An 11,064-nucleotide genomic window follows, 5' to 3' on the forward strand; every position below is an offset into this window, starting at 1 on the left:
AGGCAGCAGTGATTGTAGGGAGGGCTGACCAGTGGGGCTGGGACTGCATAATTCTCTCCAGGCAGCAGTGATTGTAGGGAGGGCTGACCAGTGGGGCTGGGACTAAGGGTAGCCACCTGGGAACCTCCAGAGAGGTCAGGCAGCTGGTGGGGCCCATGCCACAGGGGGTCAGAGAGGGTGGGCAGCCCAGGAACACTGGCAACACTGGGTCTGATCAGACCATCAGCCCAGGACAAGGGGTCAGGGGTCAAGGAGAGGAGCAAGATGTGAGCCAGCTGTGTCCAACCCAGGGCCTGGATCTGGGACTCAGACCTCAGATGGAGCCCACCAGCTAAGTCCCTGATGCCCTAAGGGTATGGGGTTCTGTATGTTGACACTCTTCACAGGCTGCAAGACTTGGGACCGGGAAAGGAAAGTCTCCAGGAACAGGCTCTTTCCAAATGTCAGGGGCTCCCTGCCTCCGGGTTGGCTTGTGCAATGCTGCCCCTCAATGGAGTGGGCAAGAGGGCAGGTTTCAAGGTTAGCAGACCTGAGTGGGAATCACAGCTCCGTCTCTAGCAGAAACTCCTCCTCCCTGAGCCTCCATGTCTCCATGTAGTTAAGTGCAGATAAGAACCAGGGCTTCCCTGGTAGCTCAGCTGGTAAAGAATCTGCCTGCAATGCATGAGACCCCAGTTTGATCCTTGGGTTGGGAAGATCCCCAGTGGGATGGGCATGGCAACCCTCTCCAATATTTCGCCTGGAGAATCCCCATGGACAGAGGAGCCTGGCAGGCTGCAGTCCATGGGGTCGCAAAGAGTGGGATAGGCTACCCACTCCAGTATTCTTGGGTTTCCCTGGTAGCTCAGTCGGTAAGGAATCTGCCTGCAATTCAGGAGACGTGGGTTCGGTCCCTGAGTTCGGAAGATCCCCTGCAGGAGGGCATGGCAACTCACTCCAATATTCTCGCTTGGAGAATCCCCATGGACAGAGGAGCTTGGCGGGCTGCAGTCCATGGGGTTGCAAAGAGTTGGACACAACTGAGTGACTAAGCACAAGAAGCTGTGTGGATTAGATAAGAAAGGGCTTGAAAATAGTTCACTCTTCTTATTACAGCAGCTATTCTGCTATATCCCAGAGAGGATTTGTGAGGGTAGAGGCGGTGGTTGTTTTGTGGCGTGGCAGCTCAAGCCCCCATCCCAACTCTGGAAGCTTCTTCAGGGAACCGACGAGAGGAGAGGGGAGAGTGCTGCACGCTTAACTGTCTTCCTCAGAGCTGTGTCATTTGACCTTCGTTCGACTTTGGACGAGTGGTTTGAAACAGTCTCATTTTATGGCATTTGCCTCTGTCGGTCCGCAGGCCCTAGCCGTTTCTGGTGCTGAGCTGGAGGCTGTGGGAGAGCTCAGGGGAACAGAACACCCTCCATTCCTCAGCCAGGCTCTCCAGGAACAACTCCAGAGCAGGGCAGAGGAATGTGCCCCCAAATGCGGGGTGGTGTGGGCCCCGAGTTTGCATGGCCACACACATCCTCAAGGTCCGTCTTTCCAGCAGTGCAGTGTTGCTGGCATGTCCAGGGTGGCTCTGGAGCCCACTGGCTCTCTGTGATGCCTCCTGAATGGATGATGCTTGCTCACTAAACCTAGGAGTCGCTGCACACCATCCTCCTGCCCCTGGCGGCATCACAGTGCACACAAACTTGTTAAGGGCTCTGAGAAGGTCTGCTAAGTTGTTCAAGGCTCTGACAAGTCCTGCAGTAAAGGGACACGTCAGACCCAGTGTCTCTTAAACTTGGGTTCACCCTGGTGACTGGATGGCACCCCAGTTTCTACGGCAGGCTCTGGGGTCGGGGGCTGCCTCCCTGGGCCTTTGTTTTTCCATGTGTGAAAAGAGGGGAAATCTTTCCATTTCTGACACTCCATGAGCTTTGCTCACTGTGTCTGTCCCTCAGGAGAGCATTTGGGGACAGTGAACATGGAGCCAGCCTGGACCCACAGAGGAAGGTCCGGGATATCCTTTTGAGTTGACACGGAAAGGGTGAAATCAAGAAATCATTTCATTTTTTAAAGCAAAGAGATAAAACTAAAGCGTGTTGTTGGTTATTTCAAAATAGCATCCATCTGTTGATGGCGGATGATGGAGAAAGGGATGTAATATAAAAGAAAAGATACAGCTGGATATGGTAGTATTTCAGGAGCATCCAAATGCCAGTCTCTCACATTTTAGGAGCATAGAAACTCCAGTCTCTCACGTTCAAATTCTGTTTCCTTTCCTGCGACCCTGAGGAGAAGGGAGAGGAAGGAGCACCTGTCCTGTCCCGGGGTTGCCAGGCCCCAGAGAAGGTCTGCGCTGTTTCTTCCCCATCAACATTCTGAGACTTTGCTCCACCTAGCCTCCTCATACGCAGATCCCTGGGGCTGCGTGGGGCAGTGGTGGAGAATCTGAGCATCGTCACCATGTCTCTGTTTCGGAAGCCCAGGCGTCACGTGCATGCAACAGGACGTGGGGGGCCTGTCCTTATTTCTCTTGCTGCCACGTGCATGGTTCCCTGTTCTCGGGTGGGGTTCCAGTTTGCAAAAATGGTATTTTGGGCTCTGCTTTCTTCAGGACGCAGAAAGGACAGGGGAGATGGTCATTCTCGCGGGAGTGGCTGAGCCCATGTCACCGACCCCTGCTGGCCTCCTGAGCTGGGAATGGGCTGAAGAGGCTGTGGCATCGTGGGCATAAGCATAGGCAGGGGCTCGGCCCCTGAGACTCCTGTCTTCCCGATCACCAGCCCCTGGGAGGCTGGGGGCAGGGTTGGGGTTCACTTAACTCCCTGGGAATTCAAATTCACCCTCTGGGAATTGGGGCAAGAACACTTTATTATTTGAAAAGGTACTGATGCTGGGAAAGATTGAGGGCAGGAGGAGAAGGGGACGACAGAGGATAAGATGGTTGGATGGCATCACCGACTCAATGGACACGAGTTTGAGTAAACTCCGGGAGTTGGTGATGGACAGGGAGGCCTGGCGTGCTACAGTCCATGGGGTCGCAAAGAGTTGGACACAACTGAGCGACTGAACTGAGCTGACACTTTGTAATGGGCTTGTGCAGGCATGCTATGTCACTTCAGTCATGTCTGACTCTTGGCGATCCTATAGACTGGAGCCCACAAGGCTCCTTTGTCCATCCACGCAATTCACTAGTTCTGGCACACTATAAGCTTTCTATGAGTGGCTTGTATTTTTATTGAAATGTGTGAGCGAGCGAGTCCTCTACACTCACCTGATGTTTCTCGAGTGGCCCTGCAGGGCAGATGCTATGCCAGGGCTAGAGGGGTGTTGGTATGGTCATTTCTGGGCTCCTCAGCTGCAGAACACATCACCAAGCATCTCTTTGCTATGGCCACGTTGCTGACTCAAAAGCTAAGAGGATGTCGCAGCTCCCAGGGGGTCTTTGGAGGAGGGGCGTCAGCTAGGGCTTCATTTCTTCAGGTCTTCAGCATCTGTCACAGTGATGACTCAAGGGCTCAGGGTGAGTCAGGGTGAGGGCTTTTTGGAGATCAAAATAGTTCCTCCTAGGTGCTGCCTTCCAACTCACGCCAGCAAGCAGGTGAAACACCCACTGACATCTTTCTAACCCTTGATCTGTTTCCTGGAGTTTTTAAGCCACTGGTTTTGCTCAGACACGCTGTCCTGTCACAGCCAGAGCCGAAGAATCAAGCCCCATTGGCCCTGCTCCAATTTGGGTAATTACGCTGGACCCACCTAAAGTTCCCCTGGGATTTTCAATTAGATATGGGATGCTTCTTCCCAAGCGGCTGTAATCTGTCACCCGCTACCCTGTTAAACAGATACCACATTCCACCCTAGAGGCAATCGGCTGCCCTTTAATGAAGAGAAAAAATTGCCCCTTTATTCCTCCCGACCCTGGGAATCCCTGAGGCAGAGTGAATCTGTGCCTGGGAGTGTCCCGAGGGTCTCCGATGCCCTCCCCCAGTGACCTGCTGAGTCGTTCTGGGAGACATTCATTATTCTCAGGGTGATTTGCAAATAGCTCACACTGGAAGCTGCAAACACAACTTAATCCAGTTGTGGCCAACTCAGAGCCTTTGATAGATGTTTTCTTTCCACCGGGCAGAACCAGATTGGCTTTTATCACTTGGTGATGAGGCTCATAAAAGCCCTGGTCACAGTGCACTGTGGCTGCCCTGGGCTCGATCCAGTCTGCCCCCAGCGATTTGCCCAGCCCCACAGTGACACAGAAGGACCAGCCCGGATGACGATAAAACTGTCAGGTGGGGTTCAGATGCCTGGGCTCCCCTGCTTGCTTCAACCCCCCTGCTTTTCTCTGCAGTCAGGCAAATGTTCTCAGGAATAGGGACCAGGGCCTCAGAGATGGATAAGACACCAGGCGTGCGTGCTAAGTCGCTTCAGTCATGTCCAACTCTTTGTGACCCTGTGGACTGTAACCCGCCAGGCTCCTCTGTCCATGGGATTCTCCAGGCAAGGATGCTGGAGTGGGTTGGCGTGCCCTCCTCCAGGGGATCTCATAAGGCCCCGTCCCCTCTGATAGAGAGCTAGGAAAGTCAAAAGCACAGGAAAGCCAGTGTGTTTCTTGCAGAGAAGAATGGCTGCCATGTACTGAGGGGCCAGCCACACGGTGCTCAGAGCTTTCACGTTGCCTAGTGTTCTCCAGCTCCCCCACTGGTCAGGATGGTTACACAGAGTTCACAGAGGATGCAGACTCACTCAGGCGGTGAAACAGAGAAGCCAGGTCTGACTCCAAAACCCATGCTCCTCTGGGGAGCCAGGGAAGGAAGGTGGGAAACGGAGAGGGAAGTGGCTGGGAGAGTTTCCCTGGAGGAGATGAGAAGCGAAGAGGAGGTCAGAGCTCCCAGGGAAAGGAGGTGCTCCCGGAAAAAGGGCCAGCACGGCAAGGCGTGGAATTGTTGGATGGTACTGTGCTGGGTGTGTCTGAGAGGCGGCTGGGAGTTAGGTGGCTTTGAGAGGCCATGGGTAGGAGTTTTCCTGTCACTCCCATCAGGGTCTGTAAGGGGGATGGTCAGAAGCCCAAGCGAGCAACCCAGAATTGACGGGCGGATGGAGGCTTGAAGGCAGTCCAGGGCCCCAGCCTCCGCCTCCCTGTGCCCAGTCCTGGCTTGTCCCACTTCCAGGCTTTTGCACCTGCTCTTTCCTCTGTAGGAAATGCCCCCTTCTGAGGAGACACAAGAGACGCGGGTTCGATCCCTTGACTGGGAAGATCCCCTGGAGTAGGAAATGGCAACCCACCCCAGTGTTCTTGTCTGGCAAATCCCATGGACAGAGGAGCCTGGAGGGCTACAGGCCATGGAGTCACAAAGAGCCAGCTAGACACGGCTGAGTGTGCACATGCTGAGCATGGCTGTGTGTCCACACTTTCTACCCAAAGAAGCCCTGATGACTTTCCAGGGCAAATGTTAACTCTTCTAGGGGATATTTCTGGATTCACCCAGTTGGAATCTATTCTAACATTTCATGTTTTAGAAAAATGGTATGGTTTTTGCAGTAGTCATGTATGGATATGAGAGTTGGACTATAAGGAAAGTTGAGCAGGGAAGAATTGATGCTTTTGAACTGTGGTGTTGGAGAAGACTCTTGAGAGTCCCATGGACAGCAAGGAGATCCAACCAGTCCATCCTAAAGGAAATGTCCTGAATGTTCATTGGAAGGACTGATACTGAAGCTCCAATACTCTGGCCACCTGATGTGAAGAACTGACTCATTGGAAAAGACCCTGATGCTGGGAAAGATTGAAGGCAGGAGGAGAAGGGGATGACAGAGGATGAGATGGTTGGATGGCATCACCGACTCGATGGACATGAGTTTGAGCAAGCTGCAAGAGTTGGTGTTGGACAGGGAGGCCTGGCATGCTGTGGTCCATGGGGCCTCAAAGAGTCAGACATGACTGAGCGACTGAACTGAACTGAACAGCACTCATTCATCTTCATAACAGCCCTGGGTGGCAGGTATTATTATCTACTGCTTTACAGATAAAGAAATTCAAGCTTAGGGAGGTTAAGAGACTTTTCTAAGGATGCATAGCTAGTGGATGGGGAGGTGGAGATTCAGACTCAAGCCTGTCTGAGTGCAGCCTGTCCTGCCTTGAGTCATCAGCAGTCGTGACTGTCACTAACAGTGGAGCATTCAGGGTCTGTGCTTAGCCCACTACAGTCTGGACTCCCCCCAGTGTTGGCACAGAGCCATATATGGGGCTGACACTCTCCAGAGATCCAAAAGTTGAGTTGGTGGGGTCAAGCCTCTCCTGGACAAGTGGATGGAGGGGTGGGTGAAGGACGGCTCTCACTCACTCTCAGCAAGAATCTGGTGAGAGACTGATCCCACCTGCCCAGCCACCTGCAGGCCATCGCTGGTCAGGAGGGTAGACACTTCAGTCTACTCAAAGAATTGGGCTCGGGTTGACCCAGACCCACGGGGTGACCTCATATGGCGGTTGGCCCATTCCAGCTCTAACTTCGAGGAATCATGATGCCAGTCACACACTCATCAAACTCCTGAAGGTGCTCAGAACAACTAGACTCCAGCTTTTATTTATAAGGCGAGAGTGGTGGATCACACTATATATTATCAGTTCTTCCATGCAAACTGGAGGGAAAGAAAGGAGGCAATGTATTTTTTTTTTTTTAGGCACATCTGTGATTTTTATTTTTCATAAATGTATATGCTATACAGGCAACTCCTAATATATAAAGATGTATATACTTCCCAAAAATGGCTAGTGGCATAGCCCAGCCTCAGGTTAGACCTGGTAGAAGTGGTTGGGCTAAGCTTTTCCCTCAAAATGAGCCCTGGGTGGTGTTGACATTAGTGAGCAAGGCTGGGATGTCACCTGGCCCTGTGGGAGGTGTGATCTGGGGGAAGTTCAAACTTTGTTAAGACTTTTATCTTCATCTTCAAACTTCATGGACTAATTTAGCTTCTTGCTATGGTTGTTTTCAGTTAATTTTTTTTTTTAACTTAATTTTGTACTGGGGTGCTGGGAGGGATTGGGGGCAGGAGGAGAAGGGGACGACAGAGGATGAGATGGCTGGATGGCATCACTGACTCGATGGATGTGAGTCTGAGTGAACTCTGGGAGTTGGTGATGGACAGGGAGGCCTGGCGTGCTGCGATTCATGGGGTTGCAAAGAGTCGGACATGACTGAGCGACTGAACTGAACTGAACTGAACTGATAGCCAATTCACAAACAATGTTGTGATAGCTTCAGGTGAACAGCAAAGGGCCTCAGCCGTATATATATACACGTATCCATTCTCCCCCAAGCTCCAGGAGGCAATGTAGTTTTCCTCCTTTCCCCATGGCCACCTTTATTCTAAATACAAGCATCCAAGCCAGCTGTTCCTCCATCCCAAGATGTGAGCCTCAAGTAGGCTGCCCACAGCAGCCCTTCCACCCCCCGGCAATGGGAGTGTCCACCCTGCCTCAAGGTAACTCTAGCGAGGGGTCCCCTAACCTCACTTTCGGAGGCTCTGTTGCCCGTGTGGGATCCAGTGGCGGGCAGTGGTACTGCAGGGGATGGTAGTAATAACAATGACTCCTTTTACTGCGCTGTGCTAGGGTCCTGACATAGCTTCTCTCCAGTCTTCCGACCCCTTATAAGCGGGGAACAGAGAGGACCAGGGACTTGGCTGACTGGCGTTCCAACTCAGGCCTATGTGACTCCGAAAGTCAAAAACACCCCACTGCCAAGAGGCCCTCTGCACGTGGCAGGGCATCAAGACTTGGGTTGCAGAGCCGCACGACTCCCCACCCGCTCTGTCATATCAGGTGACTTACTTCCTCTCTCTGGGCCCCAACTTCTTTGGCAAAAGAAGGAGGTTGGATGAGACATCTCTAGGTCGCCTATAGTTCTCCGAGTCTGAGAACACCTCTCTTCAGAAGATGTTGGCCAAAGGGCACCAGAATTCCAGCGCTGGGGATCCCAGTCCCTCTTCTGTTTGGATGGGTTGACGTCAAGCTGGGGTGCATCTCCTGGGGCCATTCAGGGCTCTGAGAAACCTCTCCTACCTTTTGGTGAAAGACCTAAGGAGAAGTTCCAAATGTGAGGTGGGAGTGAGCAGCCCTTCTATGGCATGGCTGGGGGAGTAGAGGGATCCTCACTGTAATCTCAGGATTCCTGGGCAACCCAGTGGACCTCTTTGGGTTTTTTATTTTGTTTTTTTTCCCACCTGTGCTCATTACCTGAGTGCTTTTCTCTTTTTATTATTTTCTTTTTATTTATTGGCTCTTTAGCTGTGGACTCTCTAGTTGTGGCACATGGGCTTCGGAACGCCTGGGCTGAGTTGCCCTGTGGCATGTGGGATCTTAGTTCCACAGGGAGGGGTCGAACCACATCCCCTGCCCCAGTGGGACTTTTTGAATCAAGGCCCAAAGGGAGGTCACAGCTTAGAGGTTGTCATGTCCAACCCCCTCATTTTACAGATGGGGAGACTCAGTCTCAGAGTGAATTAGAGTGAGGGTTCGGGTACAGGTTCCATCTCTCTTTAATTTATTCTCTCAGTAACAGGCTTTACAAGACTCCCTTTCCTGAAGGAGGGGGAGACAGAACTAAAAACAACTGAAATCTCAATTGTTGGCGATTGTTATCCAGAGGTCTCTTGATTTCCAACCCAGTATTTTTCCACTCCTACCTCCTGCCTTGCCAGAAAAATATCGAATATGTTTGTGAAACATCAATGCTAGGGCAACCTCTAATCTTGGGAAGGCAAACCCTTGGAATTCTGGGTGCCTGTCCCATTTCCTGGCCATGTAGGCGTCACAAGTGGTTTACTGATGTTCTTCCCATTAAGCCCAAGTGAGGCCTTAGTTCTTTTTTTGTTTTTTCCTATTAAAATATTAGTTTATTTCATGTCTTTGCTGTGCCCAGCAAATTATGTCGGTTATTTTTAATCCCACTTAGAAACGTTTACATTTATTTTAGAAGGATAAGTGAAACCAACCCCAGCAGGGCTTGTCCGTAGCAGTTTATATCTCCAGTAAATCTGCTTTTGTTCTGATCAAATGTGTTTTTAGAATTTTTAGCACTAGGGTAAAAGTCCCTTTAAAAATTAGATGGTAAATTGAAAGACCAATAAAGCTGTTAGTCTTAAAATATACGTGCTCTTTGGCACTTCTTGTTTCTTACTGTAGGAATGGATGAGGGAAGGAAGCGTGAAGTTGGAGCAATTTAAAAGCGGTTTCCAGAAAACTCGCTCTCGTTTAAAAAGTATGTTCCTTGAATGTGCACTGTGCGTCCACGCTGTACTTTTTTCACGTTTCAGTTTGGCCTTAAAGTGAAGGGCTGAAGCAAGGCCTAGGGCGTGTGATTTAGAAGGAAAAGTTAATCCCTCCCTCAGCCAGCTGTGTAACCGAAGGGAAGCTTTCTCAGTTCCTTACTCTGAGCTCCAGCCAGGCACGATCACGTGATCAGAGCTGGCCCATGGCTTTGATGCTGTCTGCCTTTCCGATCAGCTCGATGACGTCGGCCATCCTCAGCAGCACTGTGTACCGAGCTCTCGCTCTGTGCTGGGCCCTGTCCTGACCACCATGTGTTAAGGGCGTCATCTCCTTTAACCCTGACAACAAGCCTATGGGATAGGTCCTGTTGCGATCGCCCTTGTGCAGGCGAGGAGACTGAAGTCCAGGGTCCCCAGACCACTGGCGGTGGAGCTAGAAGCAGAAACCGGTCTCCTATGCAGCATCCAGGCCTCTCGCAGACGGCTCAGCGCTACAGCTAAAACCTGCCACTTCCCTCATAGATTGACTTAGTGACATCTTCCCGATTTGTCTTTTCTAAAGGAGAAACCCCATCCTGAACTTCTCTGCCCAGCCTTTGCCTCTGCCCCCGAAGCCACCTCTGCCAGGCCCCGGGCAATATGAGATCGTGGACTACACGGGGCCGCGCAAGCACTTCATCTCCAGTGCGTCTTTCGTGTCCAACACCGGGCGGTGGACAGCGGGGCCGTCCCAGCCAGGCCTGCCCGGCCCAGGTCAGAGGACTGCCTTCAATGATTGTAAAAACTAAGTCTGGAATTGTTTGTCATTCCTGGGCCATCAAATGCCACTGATTTATAGGCTGTTTGCCAAACACTTTACAGGGGTTAGAGTGGATAGAGAAGACTTTTCAGCTTACACTTTTAGAGTATGAAAGGTTTTCTGTTTTGTTTTTTTTTTTTTAAAGGTGAAAGGGCTCTTATTGATGATCCAGGCCAAGGATTTGTAACTGAGAACTGTGAACATTCAGGGGCTTCCCTGGTGGCTCAGTGGTAAAGAATCTGCCTGCCAGTGCAGGAGATGCAGGTTCGATCCCTAGGTTGGGAAGATCCCTTGGAGAAGGAAGTGGCAACCCAGTCCAGTATTCTTGCCTGGGAAATCCAATGGACAGAGCACCTGGTGGGCTATAGTCCACGGGGTCGCGAGAGTTGGACACAACTCAGTGACTAAACAACAACAACAGGAATGTTCAAGAGGCACAAAGGTGGCTGTAGTGGGTCTGTGACTTGAAATTGTCTGCAGATTTGGAGCACGCAGGCATTATTTTCTGGGGGAAAGAGCCACAGCTTTTGTCTAAAAAGTTCACGTTCTTAAAAATGTTTAAGCTGTGGTTCTAATCTGACGAGGTCACTTCCCAGATGGGGAGGGCCCAGTGTCACAGCCCGAGGAGGAGAAGCGGCAAGGCTGAGACCCAGACTCTCTTCCCTCAATGCCTTGTCTGTCTTGAAATAAACCAGGGCTCCACCTGAGCAGCTCTTTCAAGCCACCTAGTTCCGCTCCCTCTTACAGGTGAGCTTGAGTGGTGGGACCCTGTTACCCTCCCCACCAAGATCTGCCTGAGAGCTGACAGCCAGGGGACTTGCTCCAGCGGGTGGTCTGCACTGCCCCCCCTCACCTACCTGTAGTTCTCAGTGGAGCTCTTTAGCCATTTACGGCCCCCACGATGGCAGAGTTGATGGCATTGGGGACTGACAAGCGGGCTGGTGGGCAGGACTTCGGGGACTGCCAGGCCTGCGAAAGTCAGTCTTTCAATGAGTATCTCTGAGGCTCCCACCCTAGGGAGGAAAAGATGA

General features: G+C 51.6%; 1 protein-coding gene across 7 annotated transcripts in view; it reads left to right on the forward strand.

The window, feature by feature from the left end:
* STPG1 (sperm tail PG-rich repeat containing 1) overlaps positions 1–11,064 on the forward strand; it is a 63,780-nt gene that overhangs the window by 49,442 nt on the left and 3,274 nt on the right. For all 7 annotated transcript variants that reach the window (XR_009731700.1, XM_061393152.1, XM_061393145.1 and 4 more), the window contains one exon: positions 9,797–9,987. Coding sequence is in view for 6 of the 7 variants with exons in the window: in XM_061393152.1 (XP_061249136.1) it covers positions 9,797–9,987 (191 nt within the window). In the remaining variant the exon portion in view is untranslated. The remainder of the gene's footprint in view (positions 1–9,796; positions 9,988–11,064) is intronic.

The sequence above is a fragment of the Bos javanicus genome, chromosome 2, assembly GCF_032452875.1.
Source record: "Bos javanicus breed banteng chromosome 2, ARS-OSU_banteng_1.0, whole genome shotgun sequence".
NCBI lineage: Eukaryota > Metazoa > Chordata > Mammalia > Artiodactyla > Bovidae > Bos > Bos javanicus.